This window comes from Mustela erminea, chromosome 2, assembly GCF_009829155.1.
Source record: "Mustela erminea isolate mMusErm1 chromosome 2, mMusErm1.Pri, whole genome shotgun sequence".
Classification (NCBI taxonomy): domain Eukaryota; kingdom Metazoa; phylum Chordata; class Mammalia; order Carnivora; family Mustelidae; genus Mustela; species Mustela erminea.
This window is the reverse complement of record NC_045615.1, coordinates 78,610,522-78,630,451: the sequence shown is the minus strand read 5'-3', so window position 1 is coordinate 78,630,451 and position 19,930 is coordinate 78,610,522. Positions and strand designations below refer to the sequence as shown.

At 38.4% G+C, this 19,930-nt stretch overlaps 2 protein-coding genes across 10 annotated transcripts in view; one reads left to right on the top strand and one right to left on the bottom strand.

Moving 5' to 3' along the window:
• SPATA5 (spermatogenesis associated 5) overlaps positions 1–18,518 on the bottom strand; it is a 337,462-nt gene extending 318,944 nt beyond the window's left edge. For all 6 annotated transcript variants that reach the window (XR_004283282.1, XM_032333335.1, XM_032333336.1 and 3 more), the window contains exons 1-8: positions 18,310–18,518; positions 13,137–13,258; positions 11,720–11,877; positions 7,336–7,394; positions 6,061–6,705; positions 4,966–5,095; positions 4,638–4,694; positions 1,507–1,630 (exon numbers count right to left, since the gene is read on the bottom strand). Coding sequence is in view for 5 of the 6 variants with exons in the window: in XM_032333335.1 (XP_032189226.1) it covers positions 1,507–1,630; positions 4,638–4,694; positions 4,966–5,095; positions 6,061–6,705; positions 7,336–7,394; positions 11,720–11,877; positions 13,137–13,258; positions 18,310–18,472 (1,458 nt within the window). In the remaining variant the exon portion in view is untranslated. The remainder of the gene's footprint in view (positions 1–1,506; positions 1,631–4,637; positions 4,695–4,965; positions 5,096–6,060; positions 6,706–7,335; positions 7,395–11,719; positions 11,878–13,136; positions 13,259–18,309) is intronic.
• Positions 18,519–18,628: 110 nt separating this feature from the next.
• Positions 18,629–19,930, top strand: part of NUDT6 (nudix hydrolase 6) — a 49,616-nt gene continuing 48,314 nt past the window's right edge. For 2 of the 4 annotated variants that reach the window (XM_032333343.1, XM_032333342.1), the window contains exon 1: positions 18,629–19,139. In XM_032333343.1, the coding sequence (XP_032189234.1) occupies positions 18,902–19,139 (238 nt within the window). In that variant the 5' untranslated portion in view covers positions 18,629–18,901. The remainder of the gene's footprint in view (positions 19,140–19,930) is intronic. The other 2 variants (XM_032333346.1, XM_032333345.1) reach the window with 2 other exon arrangements.

Here is a 19,930-nt window from a genome sequence, read left to right as displayed (position 1 = left end):
ATGCTTCCAGTCCTGCCCACAGGCAAAACCACCAGTACACCGCAGACCTATCCCGGCAGCAGAGAAAGAGGCAGCAATTAATAGCCTCCAAAATAAAGCCTTCCATCTGATCTCATACTCACCAGAACTCTTCTAATTATGATATAGCTCTCCATACATATTTGCCTTCAAGGTGGAAAGAGTCATCCATAAACAAAGATATGTGATTGGCTTAATGATTCTACATCTTATTGTAAATGGACAAACTGGCATCCCAATTTACATATGTCTGTTGTTAGTGTTGTTACGGAGGTGCAGTCCTCAGAGCCCTGCCACCTCCAACATACTAGCATCACTGAAGTCTCCAATTTTTAAGGGCTGAGAACCAAACCTGGGACATAATCACACCAAATAGTTGCACCAAGACTGAGAACCAAGTGGTCATCCAGCCTCCCTCAGGTATCAAGTCTTCTGTTACACTTAAAATTGTAACACATGTTGGGGCACCTGGGTGGCTCAGTCAGTTGAGTGGCCAACTCTTGACTGTGGCTCAAGTCATGATCTCATGCGTTGTGGATCTGAGCCCTACATTGGGCTCCATGCTCGGTGGGCAGTCTACTTAACATTGTTCTCTCTCCCTCTCCCCCTACCCCTCCCCCTGCCTGTGCACATGTGCTCATGAGCACTTGTGCATGCTCTCTAAAATAAATAATTTTTAAAAAACGGTAACACATGTTAACAAATAATGGAGACTTAAAACCCAACCTTCACATTATTTTCCCATGTTTAGTTTCTACCAATAGATAGTAAAAATCAGAAAGTGTCAACTGTCCAGTCATTTGATGTGCAAAAAAAGGGTTTGGGACCACATGAGTTCTAAAATTTCTTTTGGTTCTAACATGACTCTAAAAAATGAATTATTTACAATCCAGAATAAGAAATGTATTCTGGCAAATGGCTGTCAGGGGTCTGAGAGAATTTTTCTTCATTCCTGTCATACTCCTATGGATCTTCCTTTCATAATCAGCACATAGTTTTTATTAATATGCGAGTGTATCCCTATCAGAGAATCTGGTAACATGGGTAGATTCTTTTTAAACGTTGTACAAACATATTTTCCATTATTCTCACTCATTTCTTTGACTTGTCCAACTTAAAGCCTTAAAAGAATCCATTTTTACATGCGTATATAAGACTTAAAAAATTTCTTATTGATCTGACCCTTACTGATTTTTGCTTCAGGTTTTTAATACCATTACTACCAAAAAAAAAAAAAAAAATCCATCAATGCATATTATTATTTTATATGCTAGAAAAACATGGCAGTATATCCTCCTAGAAGTTACTAAGATATCTGCTGAAGAAAATTATTTTTTGGGTCTTTCCTTTAGTTTTTATGGCTAATATTATTCCCTATCCTAGAATACCCCAAAACTCAGACATATTTAGTAGTTTTTGCTACTACATACATATATTATTAGGAGCCAACCCTTTCTTACACAGAGTCGATACTGGTGCTATACTTACTGAACCAATACCATCCATCAATGTTAACAGCGATGCTACCACTCTCTTTTCCACTTCATTCTGAGCCCCTTCTCTTTTAGGACAAAGTGCATCCAGCTCATCAATAAAAATAATTGATGGGTGCCTAAAAACAAACAAGTAAAATAAATTATTTAAAATACACCTGATTTTTAAATTTGATTTATTGCATTTCAGTTGAAACTGAATACGTTTAATTTTTTAATTGAAATGCACATGCAAAAGAATGAAAATTAATCAGATACAAAAATAAATCTAGGGGTGCCTGGGTGGCTCAGTCAGTTAAACGGCTGCCTTCGGCTCAGGTCTGATCCCAGGATCCTGGAATCAAGCCCCACATCGGGCTCTCTGCTCAGTGGAGAGCCTGCTTCTCCCTCTCCCTCTGCCCGCCACTCTGCCTACTTGTAAACTCTCTATCTCTCTGTCAAATAAATAAATGAAATCTTTAAAAAAAAAAATCTAAAATGGATTAAAAAACTAAATGTGAGACCTGAAACTATAAAAATCCTAGAAGAGAGCACAGGGAGTAACTTCTCTGATATAAGCCATAGAAACATTTTTCTAGATATGTTTCCTGACGCAAGGGAAATAAAAGCAAAAATAAACTATTGGGACTACATCAAATAAAAAGCTCCTGCAGAGCAAAGGAAACAAACAAAATTAATGGAAGAAGATACTTGCAAAGGACATATCCAGTAAAAGTTACTACCGAAAATGTATAAAGAACAGATACACCTCAATACCCAAAAAGCAAACAATCCAACTGAATGGACAGAAACATGAACAGACATTTCTCCAAAGAAGATATACAGATGACTAACAGGCAACATGCAAAGAAGCCCAACATCACTTAACAGGAAAATGCAAATCAAAACTACAATGAGCTATCACCCCCCAGCTGTCAGAATGGCTAAAATCAAAAACACATAAAACAAGTGTATTTGAGAATGTGGAGGAAGAGGAACCCTCACGCACTGTTGGTCAGAATGCAAACTGGTGCAGCTACTAAGAAAGTTCCTCAGAAAGTTAAAAATAAAACTACCCTACAACCCAGCAATCACACTACTGGGTATTTACCCAAAAAACACAAAAACACTAATTCAAAGGGATATGTGCCCCCCACCGTGTTTACAGCAGCATTATTTACAACAGCCAAATTAGGAAGGCAGCCCAAGTGTCCACCAACCGATAAGTGAATAAAGGAGATATGGTATATACACACAATGGAGTATTATTCAACCACAAAAAGAATAAAAGCTTGCCATTTGCAGTAACATAGATGGAGCTAGAAAGTATAACCCTAAGTGAAATAAGTAACAGACAAAAACCATACGATTTTCTGTTGGATTTAAGAAATAAAACAAATGAGCAAAGGGGAAAAAAAGAGAGAGAGAGAGAGAGAGAGAAACCAAAAGTCAGACTCTTAAGTATAGAGAACAAACTGATGGTTACCACAGGGAAGGGTGAAATAGATGACAGGGATTAAGGAGGGCAATTGTCATGAGGAGCACAGGGTGACACACAGAATTGTTGAATCATTGCTGTACACCTGCAACTAATACAACACCATAAATAATACTGGAATTAAAATAAAAACTTAATATAAAAAAAAAAGAAATCCAATGTATCAAATTCAGGACTCAGGTAATAATATTTTTTTTTTTTAAAGATTTTATTTATTTATTTGACAGACAGAAATCACAAGTAGATGGAGAGGCAGGCAGAGAGAGAGGGGGAAGCAGGCTCCCTGCTGAGCAGAGAGCCCGATGCGGGACTCGATCCCAGGACCCCGAGATCATGACCCGAGCCGAAGGCAGCGGCTTAACCCACTGAGCCACCCAGGCGTCCCAGGACTCAGGTAATAATATTAAAGACAAATGCAACAGGATGTTAAACTGAAAAACCTTACATTAATTCTAGCCCAAATTATTAATTCATCACATTCTAGCACATCTGAACAATAAAAAGCAGAGTACTAAGAAAAGTCTATTGGCTCATGAGATAAGTCTATGCCCAAACAGAACTTGCCCTCTAATGCCCAGTAAATTATTATGACTGCATCAATTCAGAATCTGAGGCCAGAAATGTCCCCTGGAGCAGATGTAAAGTCCAAGGTACAGAAATTCCAAAGGTGCTCTCTCTCTCTCTCTTTTTTTTTTTTTTTGGTCTATTAAAAAAAGAACTTTCAAAGTGATCAGTTCTCCCATAAAAAGATGTGCATTCTCTCACGAAAGAGAGATTCAACTGCCAGAAACAAAACAACAATGAAAACACACTATGCAATACAGTATACCACTGGTTCTCAAATTTTCAATATTGGGACTACAAACCTTATAAGGGACTACCTTATTTCATACACAATCTCTGGGAAAAAACAACTAAAAATCAAAGTTCTTTGGGGGCGCCTGGGTGGTTTGGTCAGTTGAGAGTGTCTTCAGCTCAGATAATGATCCCTCCTGGGATTGAGCCTTGTGTCAGGCTCTCTGCTCAGTGGAGAGCCTACTTCTCCCTCTGCTCCTTTTCCTCCCCCTACACTTGTGTTCTCTTGCTCTCTCTCTCTCTCACTTGCTCCTGCTCTATCGCAAATAAATAAATAAATAAAATCTCTAAAAAAATAGTTCTTTTGATGAGAGCAGAATTTTGCTAGTTAAATGCCAAAACAATGGCAAAGACATAGCCTTATTATGAATAATATATTAGACCAAGTTATAGGCCACATTCTTATACTCACTGTAATGTAATATGGTAGCCTAAACTGAGGTATAATCAATAAAAATTGTTTTTAAAGAGCAAAAGATTTGTCCCCTTGAAGCAAACTATAATTTAAGAAAAAAGCATAAAGAGATACTATAATACAATCTACTAAAGTAATTAGATAAACTGAATATCCTAAAGTACTATAGGCACTCTAAAGAAAGAACATCAGAAATGCATATCTGAAGTAAAATCATATGATTTACCAAACAACAGTGTCTTAATTCTCCTACTTCAGGTAATTCAATAACTCAGTTAGTAACTCTAACTGTTAGTAACTCTACTTAAACACAGCCTTGACTACTAATTACAGATTAGTTACTAGTTAGATTACTAATTACAAATCCACATGTAAATACCGTAGAGTGGCTTCAGCAAATATCTGACGTAACCTTGCTTCTGTCTCCCCATAGAATCTATAACAAATAAAATGCATTTAAGAATCAATGCTTAATGTTTTTAAAGTTTCGTCTATAAAAGCTCATCTAACTTTTCAAATACTTCCAGAGTACTTAAACTTACTTTTGAAAATTATTTTCCAAACTTAATTTGTATACACAACCAAAAGCAAATTTAAATTATTTTCACATATGAAATATCCAGACAGAATGCTATGCAGTTATTTTTTTAAATCACCTTTAAGAAGTATTTAATAACACTGTTTATTCCATTAAATTATGCACCTACTTGCTTATAATTTCAGGACCATTAATTACAGAAACATAGGCTCCGACTTCATTAGCAATCGCCCTGGCAATCATTGTCTTTCCAGTACCTGGAGGGCCATAGAGTAACACTCCTCTAGGAGGGGGAATTCCTAGAAGAAAAAGAAGAGAACAATGGATTCAGCATTACTAGGTTTCTTGTGTTATCATATGACTGCAAATATGAGTTATAAAATATAAATTTACCTTGTATCACAAAACTAAAGTAAGATTCAGACCTCCTGCCCCTGCCCCCTTCCTCCAAAAATGTACTAACTAGCCAAACACTGATCTCAAGAAATGACTTTCTCTCTCTCTTCCTCTCTCTAGACCCAACCAGGCTGGGAACACTAGTGAAAAACTGGCTGGACAGCCACATAATTGCTATGCCCCATCCCACACAACACAGCTCAATGATCAGAACACAAAGCTCAGACAAGAACAAGGCCACCCAAAGCAAGCCATCAATCCTAATTTTCACCTAACTAGTCATCTAGATTATATAAGCATTACTAGCAAAATGTCAGTCAAAGGGTTCATATATTTTTATATATAAAGATTCATGAAAAATGAAAAGGCAGAAAAAGAAGCACCAAACTGTAGGCACCAAATACATGCAGAGCATCTGGGTAGTTACCATAAAGAAGTAGCCCTGAGTTTCCTTCAAGCCAATCACTCCCTTAACCACTTGCTTCAATGCAAAGAAATCCTCACAGAGTTATATTTCCTAACAGAGAAGTTTTATCTAACATATTTGAATGTTTGGTTTACTTCTTTGGTCATTACAGCTGATCTAGAATGACAAGATACTAGTTCTAGATCCAATACAAACAACTGTGGAAGTATGCAATTAGAAGAGACAAGGCTGCAACTAACTCACATTACAACCTAAAGAGATCAAGCACGGAAAAAGGCTCACTTAACTGAGGGCATCTCCCAAAGCAACTCACACCTCCTACCATACCTACCATTTGGAAAGAAAACCAAGAAAAGAGGGTGAGCAATTATTACATAAGTGGAATGTGCCAACTGCTTTTTGTTTGAATACTTCTGGTGCAATACACTGAAGAAATCATACCATAACTCTTGAAAAGTTCAGGCTGTTTGAGAGGCAATTCGATCATCTCTCTAATCGCTTTCAGCTGACTACTTAAGCCTCCTATCATGCCGTAAGTTACTTTGAAGTGGTCCTCTTGCACTTTTGAATTTGTATGAATCTTTGCAAAATTGACTCTTGTTGTTGAAGATATAAAATAAAAAATATCAGTGTTGCACTTTGTTCCCACACATGCTGACTTTAGCAATCTCTCTTCATTGACAAGTTGCTCATTTTCTCCTCTGGCTGAATTAAAACTACACTTAAGTCCTGTGACTTCCTCTAGTCCAAGTCTGCTGCTGTTCCCAGGACTCTGTGTAACATCCGACAAAATGTCACTAGTTTTATCTAACATTTTATCATCTGCTGGTTTGCAGGGAGTACTGCTGGATGTTGGGTCCCGAGGCTCTTCCAGATCTAACTGGCTTAGCTGTAGGGATACATCCAGGGTACTGGTTTCTATGCTGGACTGTTCATAGGCCATTCCCTGGGCATCAGTGTCAGAGTCATTCTGAGGCCTTCTCAATATCATGCCATCTGTCCCTTTCACTCGCAACACTTGCAGTCTGCATGGTCGTCCGTAGAATGTACAATACAGAAAGTTGCCTGGTAAAACAATCTTGCCATCTAGAAAATAATTTTTTAAATATATGTGTAAGCATAACTTTTCATCCACTTCATGTTTAAACGCAACTTATTCCATCTGTTAACAAAACTATCTGACTGAAAAGACTAAATCAAAGAGTATTAACAAAATAATTGCCATAAAAAGGAGACAATTCCCATTTGATAGAGCACTATCTGGGGACAAAAGGACAAGATAATTCTTTAAAATTCTCCACACTCAATATATCTAGGATTCTATCAACTATATCAACAAATAGACTGGCATTCCACATCCAATAATAAACGAACCTAAAATGGCACACCTAACTAATACTCCAAGATAACATTTCTCACTGGAAAGAGGAAGAACTCAAGGGTTAAAAGTATCAGTTCTCCCACTGACTTTATCCATAGATAAATCAAATATTCTCTTCAATGCTTAAGTGCCAATCAATTAATTGGGGAGAAAAAATTTGCTTAAGTGCCAATCAATTAATTGGGGAGAAAAAATTCCTGTCCCAAAAGGGCATTAGTTCATTGAGAAGAACACTCTACATTATGTTGAATAAAAGTATGATTTATACAAGACCTCAAAGACACATTACTTTATTTACTGCTACCTTGCTTTTTACAATTTGAAAAACTATTTACCCAGCTTTCTCAGAAGACAACCAGCCAGCTGTTCTTCATTAATGTCCACATTTTTGTCACTATAAAAGATGGAGGAAATAAAAATCAGAATTAAGCATACCAGAGACTAAATGTAATATAAAATTATGTGTACACAGCTGTACTATAGACCTAGTCAAAAGAATAATTTACAAACTGGAAATCGTTTATACAATTTGGGAATAATTTATGCTTCTTAGATACTTCTAATAGCCATGAAAATATCACTTGCAATTTGGTATCCTAATGACTTAAATCAATGTTCTTTAAAATTAAGAATGCTATCCATTAGTGGATCATGAAATCATTTCAGTCAATCCCATCCAGCATTTTTTTTTGATAGAACACAAAATGTCAAAGTACATCACACATGAAAAGGGAAAATACCGCTTAGAAAAGCATTACTTTCTTATACACACACATCTTACACACACACATCTATATACTCATGTATACAGCTACACACATGTGAGTGCATATGTGCCCTGTATCTGTGGATGTATGCATACACTGAATCACAATAAAGTGTATTTTTTATTATGTGTCATAGCCAAAAAGCACTTGAAAAACACTGGCCTAAATTAATCATTCCCTTTCTGAAACTGCATAGCTTGGAGAAAGGCTTTTATTAATAGCTTATTTCCTTTCTATAATTTATAAATTAACTTCAAGGAAAATTAAGTCCTTTATAGGATATTACCTGAAAAGGTAGAGATAAGAAAAAAGGAGAGTAATGGTATAATGGAATTTACTTCCAGAGAAAGGACATACCTTTCTCCAGAAAGAGAAATATGAGAACTCCTTCTCCTACTAACGACTGTCTTCCTAGAAGGCTGCTTGAGTACAAATAGCTATATCCTAAAATCATTACACTTGTAAAGAAACATGTTCTTGGAGAGTTCTCAGAATATGAGCATTTTTCCTTCTTCCCCACATGCAAGTAGCCCATACCAGCACAGGAGGCCTAGAATTGTGAGCTCTGCCAGAGATCAGTGGAGAAGTAATAGTTTAGCTCAGAAAGAGGTATATTAGCAGACCCATCTAGTCCAAACCTAAGCCTTGTTCTCCAAACACTTTATTAGCAAAAACAAAACCAATATAGCCAACCTCGTTATTTCCAGATTCACCTACTTGGTAAAATTTATTTGTAACCCTAAAATCAGTATCAGCAGAGCTTTCCTAGTCATTCATAGACATGCACAGAACAGGCAAAAAAAATTCAAGTCACTAAGCACTTTCCTAGCTGAAACCGAGAAAGTACTCTTATTTCAATTCTTTCAGAGATAACTAGAGGGTGGAGAGCAGGAGGCAGTGCAGTGTACAGCAAAAAGTCCCAGCTCCTGTACCAGCCGGAGATTTGAATCCCAACTTTGACATCTGTTAGTGAGGTGGCCTCAGGCAAGTCACATAACACTTCTAAAACTAGTGCTGCTCTTTTATAAAATAAAAAAGATAAAATCTATTAGAATGAGTTGTTTTAAGATTATAATGTATATAAGATATACATATTTTTCTATATTAAATATACACCAAATATATTAATGTTATTAATATATTATTTATAATATACATTAAATATGCATTTAAATATAAACATGTAACATTAAACATAAACATATATTCCATGTATGTGTAAACATACATACCCCTAGGAGCAACGGTTCAGTATTTGCTAATGTAGTGTTCACAGAAATTTTATAAAACATACTGCTAATAATGAAAACTGACTGTATATTCATATAAAGGAGAGAGAGAAAAACAGAACAAGAAGGAAATTTCAAATCAAATATATATTCAGACTATTTAGGAAACTGTAGCTCCTTAAATGCTTAAATTCACTTCTGTTTATAGAACTCTGAAACCAGTTATACTTACTTAAACCATTCCTATTTATTAAACTCTGAATAGAAGATACTTGCAAATGTGTATAAGAAGAGTAAAAAATTAACTTTAAAGTTTTGCTTTTAAAAAAAGAATGGGTGCAGATAAAATCACTTCCACTAGAAGGAGCTCTAACCTCACTAATAAATCTTTTCCGAAGCAAATGAAGGATTTAATCAGCAGAATAAAATAACTGATTTTTCTTATTGGAAATTAAGTTTCTTACCTAAACTCTGCCGCTAAGTTTAAAACACAAGGGTTTTTTTCAGTAAAATTTTAAAAACCAAGCTTCCACCTGCTTTCGGCTTAGGTCATGGATTGAGCCCAGCATTGGACTCTGCTCAGTGGGGAGCCTGCTTCTCCCTCTTCTTCTGCCCTTTCCCCCTACTCATGCTCTCTATCTCCCTCTTTCTCTGATAAATAAATAAAATCTTTAAAAAAAAAAAAAAAAACAAGCTTCTTTTTAAAACATACAGTTCCTCTACAGCAGACAATCATTATCACCTAAGACTGCTGCGCCCTCAAGAGGTCACAAAAAAATCATCAAAAAAAATCCAGTCAACTGATGACTGCAACCTGCAGCACTGCCTCAAAACAGTCTAAAGATTAATATTATTTAATCTGAGTAGAACTACTACCTAACCCATATAATAATGGAGCCCATTTCCTCTCTTTAAGAAAGGGGCAATATGGGCATTTTGAAGGAGGATTAAATGAAAGAAGAGGGAAAAGTGTGTGTGCACGTATGTGCTCGTACACAGCTGGTACACAACATATGTTGAGTTCTCTTCTCCTCTTTTAATTTTATTGTTAAAGTATTATTAATTCCTCTGAAAAAAGTTTCCTGGCTTATAAATACACACACACACACACATACACACACACACGTATACATGTATACATATACATATATATATATATGCTGAAGCTCAAGCTTGGAATCTACAAAAGTAGCAAAAGAAAACAAAATCAAGCTAATGACGGGCACCTGAGTGGCTCAGTCAGCTAAGTGTCTGCCTTCAGCTCAGGTCATGATCCCAGCATCCTAGAATTGAGCCCCAAGTGAGGCTCCCTGCTCAGTGTGGAGTCTGCTTCTCCATCCTATTCTGCCCCACACCCCACCCCCCGGCTTGTGCGCCTGCTCTTTCTCTCAAATAAATAAATAGAATTTTTTAAAAATATATTTTTTTTATTTATTTGACAGACAGAGATCACAAGTATGCAGAGGCAGGCAGAGAGAGAGGGGGAAGCAGCTCCCCATGGAGCAGAGAGCCCGACAAGGGGCTCGATCCCAGGACCCCAAGATCATGACCTGAGCCAAAGGCAGAGGTTCAATCCACCGAGCCACCCAGGGGCCCCAATAAAAAGAATTTTTATAAAAATAAAATAAAGTTAATGATTGTTAAATGTTTTGTGATTCTTGCATATAAAGTAAACACATCCTCAAAACTGTTAGTAAGGTAGTATTAAAGTATCAAAAGATTCTTTTTATGAACAAATTTTGGTAAGACTTGCATATGCAAACTGAGTTACAATCCTATTAGATATAGAGTATCCAAGAGGATGAGTGATAAAGGTTAACTATATTGATAAGGTGATTCAATTAGCCTTTGGTAAAGGACATTTCAAAAACTGATAGAAATAACTATTTTACTGGAATGAATCATCACGGAGTTAAAGTATATAATCAGGTACTTTGCTTGAAGATATTTGGTGTTTTTAAAGAGTTACTTATTTGAGAGAGAGAGCACATGAGCACACGCAGGAGTTGTGGGAGAGACTCTTCAAGTGGACTCCTCACTGAGCGGCAGAGCCCGTGGGAAGGTGGGGGGCTCAATTTCATGACCCAGGGGATCATAACCTGAGCTGAAACCAAGAGCTGGAGGCTTAACTGACTGAGCCACCCAGCATCCCTGGAACAGTCTTGATTAAAACTTGTTTCTTGCCTATTCACAGTACTCTACTCCCTCCTTCACAACAGCCCTAATTACACTGTTAAACAAGATGAAAACCATTGTTAAATATTCATTAATACTAACTCCTCTCGCCTAAAATATCAGAGCATACTCTAACCACAGGATACCAGAGAGTCTATAGTCCATACATTAGGTGGACTCATCTAGCTTGTGCTAATACAGCACACCACCAGCCACTCACCATGAGGCTATCAAGCACTTAAATGTGGCTGGTCCAAATTGAGATGTGCTACAAGTGTAACACACACACTGGATTTTCGAGATTTAGTTTGAAAAGTATCTTATTAATAGTTTTTTATAGTTACTATAAGTTAAAAGTTTATGATAACTAGTTAACTATTAAATAATACTTAAATAATAATTAAATTAAATGTTAACTATTTCACCAATTTCATTTTCCTTCTTAAATATGACTACCAGAAAATGCAAAATTGCATATATGGTTCACATTTGTTCTATTTCTACTAGGCAGCACTGATTCAAAATGTCACCAAAGAAAAGAGCCAAACCTGAGTGCCAGGTCCATTTCCTCAGCCTGTAGCACAGCACCCAACAGAGGCTGGACTTGGATGGCATCACCAACCCTCACGCCCACATTCTTCTGTGCCATTTCACTCAGGCCAACCTTGCCTCCAGGAAATCCTGCCACAGGCCAGGCTGTATAGACCTGCCCAGAACACAGGAAACAAAAATACAAGAAAAGAAATATTCACAGATTATCATTAATTTATAAAGCAGAAAACTAAGCACAGCTAATCAGATGGATCTGCAAAACACAGTCCTTAACCCCAAGGAGTTACAACCTCACAAGTTACAAAAAAACTTTTAAGATAAAAATTATATCTTCTTGTGAAGATTAGCAATGATCCCACAGTGAAAATGATTTGAATATTTGAAAGGTAATTTAGGAAAAGAGACAAAGGCATTAACACGTAATAAATAGAAAATAGGAAAAAATACTAGAGACAAACTAACTGTAAGGTAATCCAGCCTGAAGCATAAAATACATCCAGGAAATAGTGAAGGACCTGGCACAAGAGCTTCATGAGAACCTGGATTTCATCAGAAGTAAATGTTAAGGGACAGAAGCAAAGACTTCTAGCTCCAAATAGTGGGCTGAGCTCATATATTTATAGTCTTCCACAAGACACAGCAAAGGACTTTTTTTTTTTTTCTTTTTAAGAATAATGAAAAGAATGAAAGGTGTGCCATCAGCACAAAACAGCTTTTGGGTTTTTTTTTGTTTTTTTTTTTTAAAAGATTAAGAGCTGGAGAGCACAAGCAGGGGGAGTGGCGGGTAGAGAGAGAAGCAGGCTCCCAGCTGAGCAGAGAGCCCAATGTGGGACTCGATCCCAGGATCCTGGGATCAACCTGAGCTGAAAGCAGTTGCTTAACCAACTGAGTCACCCAAGCGCCCCAGCACATAACAGCTTTCAAATCATTTTCAGAGGACCTCGCTGAATGAGAGTACCCTGGCTAATGAAGCAGCAGAGGAAATGGCAGAGGCAGAGGTTGGCAGCAGGGCAGAACCAGGCAAGGTTCTGGGCTTCCAGCCTCAAGTATGATGAATAGTAGCAAGAACAAACAGCTGAAAACAGGAAGGGCAATCAAATATTTGTATACAGAAGAGATGACTTTCATACTCCCGAACAGCATTTCTGTGGGAAAAAAATATAACTAACAAACTGGGGGGAATAGGGCAGATACTATGTGTGTCACTACCTCAGGAGAAAAGGCATCTCTCTACATTATGACATTTACGGGCTACTATTCCCAGGATACTCACAGATATCAAAGGAAGGAAAAGTTTATATAGATGAAAGGATCTTTTAAAATATAGTTTTTCATTTATTACTGCTTTGTTGAAAATCATAGTAAAAAAAATCTCAGATCTTTCTAAATTAAGGAAATGAAAAAGACTCTTACCTCTTGTTTTCCATCCAAACTGGTAAGCAACACTGGTCGACCTATACATATATTTGCAGATTTCATAGTGTTGAGTCCAAGCTGAACAAGGGAATTCTGGAATGTTTTAGGAACTTTGTCATCTACCAAAAGGGAAAGAAAATTATCTTCATACTATTTTATAGCTGAAGTTAAAGCCTGCTTTCTTTTGGTATAAATAAAAATCTTCTAACCACATAACCACATGAATGCACTTACCATACCCTAGAGAAACCAGTTCCAATTCTTTCTTCTTTTTACCAAAAAGACTTAAAACCAAACCTTTTTGAGGGTCCACTGACTGACAATATGAGCGCTAAGTAAAAAAATGTCTTATGGGATAGGTATTCGTTTTCACCCTCTAAGAAAAATAAACTCTAATTTCTTTAAAAACTGAACATACCTGCAATAGTCTTTTCATACTCACATAGTAACATTTTGTACTACAGATTCTAGTTGAGTCAACTACTGGTATTCAAAGACTTGAGCTGGGAAACTGGCATTTAGTTCTAGAGGGTTAAAATTACATTTCTACTTCTGATCCACCTGATACCGTCAGATATTTTTCTTTTTTAATCTCAAGAATACATGGGTAAAATAATAGCACAAGTCTTATTCCTTAGGCAAGCACAAACAGACTAAAATGACCATTATTGTTTTCAACTTTTGGCCACAAAGGGGACCCAGCTGGCAACACCTCTGAAAATGATGTGCTAACATGTCCACCCTGCCCCCTCCACTTCCTCAAGGTCCATATTTGGTCCTTCCTCTGATTCTTCCAGCACCCTATGCTGACAAATATTAGCATTTATCATCATAATATACATTTGTTTTATAATCTGACTTTCTCCTAAACCATAGGCTGCTTTGGGGCACAAACTGGGTCAAATTCATCTTTGTATCTCCAATGCCCAGGAGTGCATCAAACATAGAAGTTGCATAACAGGTGCACCTGGGTGGCTCAGCCCTTAAACGTCTGCCTTTGGCTCAGGCTGTGATCCCAAGGGTCTTGGGACTGAGCCCCGCATGGGCTCCCTGATCAGCAGGAAGCCTGTTTCTCCCTCTCCCACTCCCCCTGCTTGTTTTCCTTCTCTCGTTGTCTTTCTCTGTCAAATAAATAAAAATCTTTTTAAAATTTAAAAAAGAAGTTACATAATAAATATCCATGAAATCAATGAACATAGTAGGTAACTACACAATGTTTTTCTTCTCAGCACAAAATCTATGAAACACTTATGAAATTTAAGCCCGTCTCAAGCTGTATCATAAAATTTATTTTTAGACACATATACCATAATCATAGTTCTCTAATATTAATGTTCCTTAATAATAAATACACAACTACTTTGTAATTTAAAAGGAACAAAGTAAATGAAAGCAAAACCAAGAACCATGTCTCATTTAATTATTTTTTGCCACTACAAAATAACTACCCCATATACATATTTTCCTTCTGTCATCAGCTGAACAAATCTAGGAAAACAAAGCATCTCATGGAGCTAAAAGTAACAGGACTGAGCATTTATAAAATAAGCATATTTCATAATATGAAGCTGAAAAGAAATTCAACTTTTCTATGAGCATTAGGCCTCTTACAAAGTTTACTCATCAATAACAGCAAAGCATCCTTTTGGTGATCACATAAGGTTCAGTTTCTGCCACTTCTCTCTTCCTAAACCTTAATGAATTACCCTTCCCTCTTGATAAGTACCTCACAGATGTATTAAATCCTTGGCAAGATTCTAGGTTTTCTTCTCTTACTTCCAGCCTGTCCTGCACATTCACTGTGCACCAGGGTTGGACAAATCACAAGTTCTCTAAATACCTCCACTTCCTCCTTATGAAAATCACATTCAAATTCTCATCCACTGGCCCTATTTCCTAACATATCTCCATGTATTTTCTCACAGCATTCAAATCTACTCAAGCTGTATTCCACACAATTCCTTTCAGCAGTCCTCATTGCTCCAATACTGTACTTTAAAAATACATCTCAACATCCACTTTCCCCATTGGTTAACTATATATTAATTGAGCACTTCATGTGCCAGATTAGTAAAGGTAATTTCAAACAACCATCACCTCTTCATTGGTTCATCCAGCAAACATTTATTATGTGCCTACTTCACAGCAGATAATATTTTAGGCACTAGGGATACAAAGTAAACAGAAGTGGATGGTCCTAGGCTTCATAGAGCTTAAAATCTAATAGGATGAGAGAGTTATTAAACAATCACTTAGTAACTGTGTAATTTTAAACTAAAATTAATACAATGCAAGAATGACTAAAAAAAAAAAAAAAAAAGAATGACTAAGAGTGCTGAGAGAGCCTATTATGCGGAATCTAATTTGGAAGAAACAGAATGCTTCTCCAAGGAAGTAATGTTTAAAAATTCAGATCCAAAGGAAGAGTAGGAATTAACAAAACAAAGATGAAAAAGAAAATAATTCCTGGCTTGTACAGAGAGGTCTGAACAGAGGGCAGCATAGTCCATCTGAGGAACAAGTATAAGCAAAATGTCAAGAGACAAGAAGGGGCCATGTAAGGAAGATCAAGATCTCCCAGGGCAGTAGGCTACACCAAGCAGCAGCTTGTTCTCTCTCTCTCTCTCTCTCATAAGTAAATAAAGCTTTAAATAAATAAATAAATAAATAAAATGTTAAAAAAAAAAAAAAAAAGGAAGAAAAATCCAAGAAAAGATGTACAGCACAATGCTATACAAAGTGTGGTCAGCAAACTATTTGTTACTGTCATGATGGGTTAAGTACAACAAATAAGGGTTTAGAAGCTTTTATTACAACTGGGCAGAGTAATCCTACATCTGTTGAATCTAATAGAAATTTCTATTTTTGAGCTTATTTTTCTAGTAATTTCTTTTTACTGTATTTTACAACAGTGCTGTGCTATGACATATCAGTGAGAGAGAGAGAGAACAAGCTGAAGGAAGGGCAAAGGGAGAGGGGAAGCCAGGTTCCCCACTAAGCAGAGAGCCTGATGCGGGGCTGGATCCCAGGACTCTGGGATCATGACCTAAGCCAAAGGCAGATGCTTAACCGACCCCTACATATCGTATTTTAAAAACTTTAGGGGTGCCTGGTGGCTCAGTCATTAAGCAACTGCCTATAGCTCAGGTGATGAGCCCAGTATCCTGGGATAAAACCCTGCACCGGACCCCCTGCTGGGCAGGAAGCCTGCTTCTCACTCTCCCACCCCTGCTTCTGTTCCCTCTCTCCCTGTGTCTCTTTCTGCCAAATAAATAAATAAAATCTTTAAACAAACAAATACACAACACACACACACAACTTTACCTACAGAGTTTAAATAGTATTGGCCTAGAAGGTACCCAAACCAAGATTCAGAAATAGTATAAAGTACAAATATAAATTCAAAAATGATTAGCGTATAGACGGAAAACTCTGGACATTGGATGAACTTGCCAAAAAAAAAAAAAAAGATTTATACAGGGGAAAAAAGGGTGTTAGGACTAAGAACTGAGGAACATTTGGCAGCCAAGTAGAAAATGAGCCTGCAAAGGAAACTGAAAATCTACCTACCAACGAAAAGGATGGAGAAAAAGTAGGAAAGTTAAGGGCACATAGCCAAAAATTAAAGAGGGTTTTTTGTTTTTTTTTTTTTAAGATTTTATTAGAGTGAGTGAGAGGGAGAGCACAAGTCAGGTGGAGGGGCCAGAGAAGAGAGAGCAGCAGACCTCCCACTGAGCAGGGAGGCCAATGAGGGACTTGATCCCATGACCCTGGGATCATAACTTGAGCCAAAGGCAGACACTTAACTGACTGAGCCACCCAAGCACTCCCCAAAATTAAAGTGTTTTAAGAAAAAGGAAAGGGTAGATAGACAATGCCATAAGTTGCTGAGAGGTCAAGTAAGGGAAGTAAAGAAAAACTGTCCTTTATATTTATAAACATGGAGATGATCAGTGACCAGGACAGGGATAGTTTCCATAGAATGATGGGATACTGTCAGAACTTAAACGTCAAAATTTTAATAGGCTAAGGAGTAGGTGAGAGATGAGGAGAGAGACTACTCCATTTATGAAACTTGGGAATGAGGTACACCTAGCTGGCTTGGTCAGCAGAGCCTACAACTCTTGATCTCAGGTTCTGAGTTCAAGTCCAACGTTGGGAGATTACTTAAAAATAAAATCTAAAAAAAAGAGAAGAAATTTGGAAATGAAAGAATGGAAAGAGGTAGGGTGGTGGTAAGAAGAAAATGTGGGACTTTTGTTTTAAGATGTTAGAGAAATCGGCAGGTTTAAATTTCAATGGGAAGGATCCAGTTGTAAGATTAAATACGCAGGCCAGAACAAGTTATCCTCTGATCCTTAAATGAGACTGAAAACACTGTGCTAATTCTAAGATTGTCATTAGGGTGTATATTAGACATTAAATTCTTGTCCCCAGTTTAGCTGGTGTTCCATTTTTTCAAAGCTATGACACCGTTTCCACACATAGAAGCTTTAACAACTAAATTTTCAGATAAATCCGTTCTCCTAACTCAAGGGAGCTCTGACCTAGGATAAAGGCTTTAAAGTCAAATTCTGCCTGGCAGTTGGCACCTGTGGAACCTGGAGCCAATCACATTAACTATTCTTTCTCTCTCAAATAGGCATAATAATACAGCATCCATCTTCCAGGGCTCCTATGAAGGTTAAACGAGATATGTATGTGACATACCCAAACTACTGACAACAATACTATGTAATCAGTAGCTGTTATTAAATACTAGAATCTGTGTAAAAGAACAAATCCTGAAGTCTTTCATTCTTGGAGACACATTAATCTCTCTTAGGAAAGATGGATCCACATCTTTACTGAACTGTTTAGTTTTCTGGTATATATATCCTATGCTCGTAGTTTTAAGTAATTTTGCAGTTAAATGCGTCGTAAATCTTAAACGAGGAAAAGTTGTTTCAAGCTCAATTTACAAATTCAAAACAATTTACAAAAGTGATGGCGTGACTTATCCACGGATAAGCCGTTTCTGCAGGCACGACTTCGGGTGTACACACTTGCGTGCCACTGTCACACCTCTGTGTCGCCCGATTTTCAAAAGCCTCAGCACCTTAAAGGCGGTATCACCTAAAGGTCTACGTCTTAAGTTGCCGCCCCTCCGCCTCCACCCAAAACGCTTTACCCTTTTCTAAGAAGTTGGTCACAACCAGAATCCCGGCCGTTGCCGCCGCTCCTGGCCCAGCAGAAGATGCCGAGGGCCCCAAAAGAGAAGAAGCAGAAGAGGGCGAGGTTGAACCATTGTCTGCGCTTTGATTCAGCCGTTTTCTGTTCTTTTTGGAAGACATGATCACAAGGAAGCCTAGGAAAGGCTGCAGCAAAGCCGGCTCAACGTGCTCGTGTCTCTGGAAGAAAAACTTCCGGGGCAGAAGTCAACGAGACTCCGCCCTCCACCGTAATCCCCCAAGTGGAGCGCAGTGCTTCGTCCCGCCTTTCCTATCCCTGAACAAACGTCTGTTGACTTAAACTAGAAAAAGAAAGTGGTGGAAAAGTTTCTCTCTGGCTTTCCTGGAACCGGGCAAATTTCTGAGAGGAGCTGGTGGACAGGACTTCGCGGTTACTTCCGTATAGCGCCGGAAAAAAAAAAAAAAATGCTGTAACGTCAGCACAACTTTTGGCTGGCACTCTTCTAATATTTACGGGAGCGACCTCCGCTCTGGGAACTCAAAGGAAACTTGATTTAAGGGCCGAGCTAGCGGTGGGACGCCAACGCGCAAATGCCGCTTCTAACTAGCGGGAGTTTTCGGCGCGCAGTGCTCCTGCGAATCCGCAGCACGAGGCTGTTGTCCGGCCACCGCGGGGCTTCGGGCGGTCCGCGTTGCAGGTGGGACCCCCCCGCCGGAGCGGAAGAACTGCGGGGAGAGCTGGACAGATTCGGGGGCGTCTCGGTGCGCCTGGCACGGCTCGGCGCCTTGGACCGCCTGGACGCCGCCTCATTCCAGAGGCGCTTGCAGGGCAAGTGTGCCTGGGCCGTGGGGTTCCCTGGCTCCGGAACCTTTCTAATAAAGTAACCGGGTCCCCCATCCACCTAACACGGTCTCCGTCAATCAAGTACCGAGTCCTAGGGAGAGAGGGCAGGCATGACCCGTACCAGTTTCCCCTGTTTCCTTTCTTGGGCCCTTTGCAGGGAGGTTTCTGAGGCACTTGGTTGAAATTGTAACTATTCCAGACTTGCTGATCGGCAGCCCTAGTTTCTGATCAACTTCCTAGTGTGTGACCTTCGGCAAGTTCTGGAAACTATCATTTACCCTTCCATAAAACCGGTTAGTAACCGGTTAGGGTTGCTGGGGCGTTACGTAGGGTAATGCATATAATGTGTGTAGCTTGGCCTCTACCACATACGCTCAATAGTGTTAATATTTACCGGGACTTAATTCTGCGGGGCTCTTTGCCCGAGACAAAGCTCTACGGGTGGTGAACAATGAATGGACCAGAGGGGTCATTTTTGTACACCAATTGGGTCAGGCTGACGCATCAAGAACTGGAGTTTGCTAGAGACAAAGCAACAAATCTTTTATGATTAACCAGGGAGGGTAGTGGGCGCTTTCAGTCTTCAATAAGAAAACTCTGCTTTCCTTGAACTTAAGTCTAAAGATAGGAAAGACAGCTTAGATGGAGGCGCTTTCACTTTGAGAGAAGCCGGTGATTAGGTTCTTCTATTCGACTTGAAGGCCTAGCACGGAAATTCAGCATTGGAGAGATCCTTTCACTCAAAACTTCAGATAATGAGGAATATGGCAAATGAG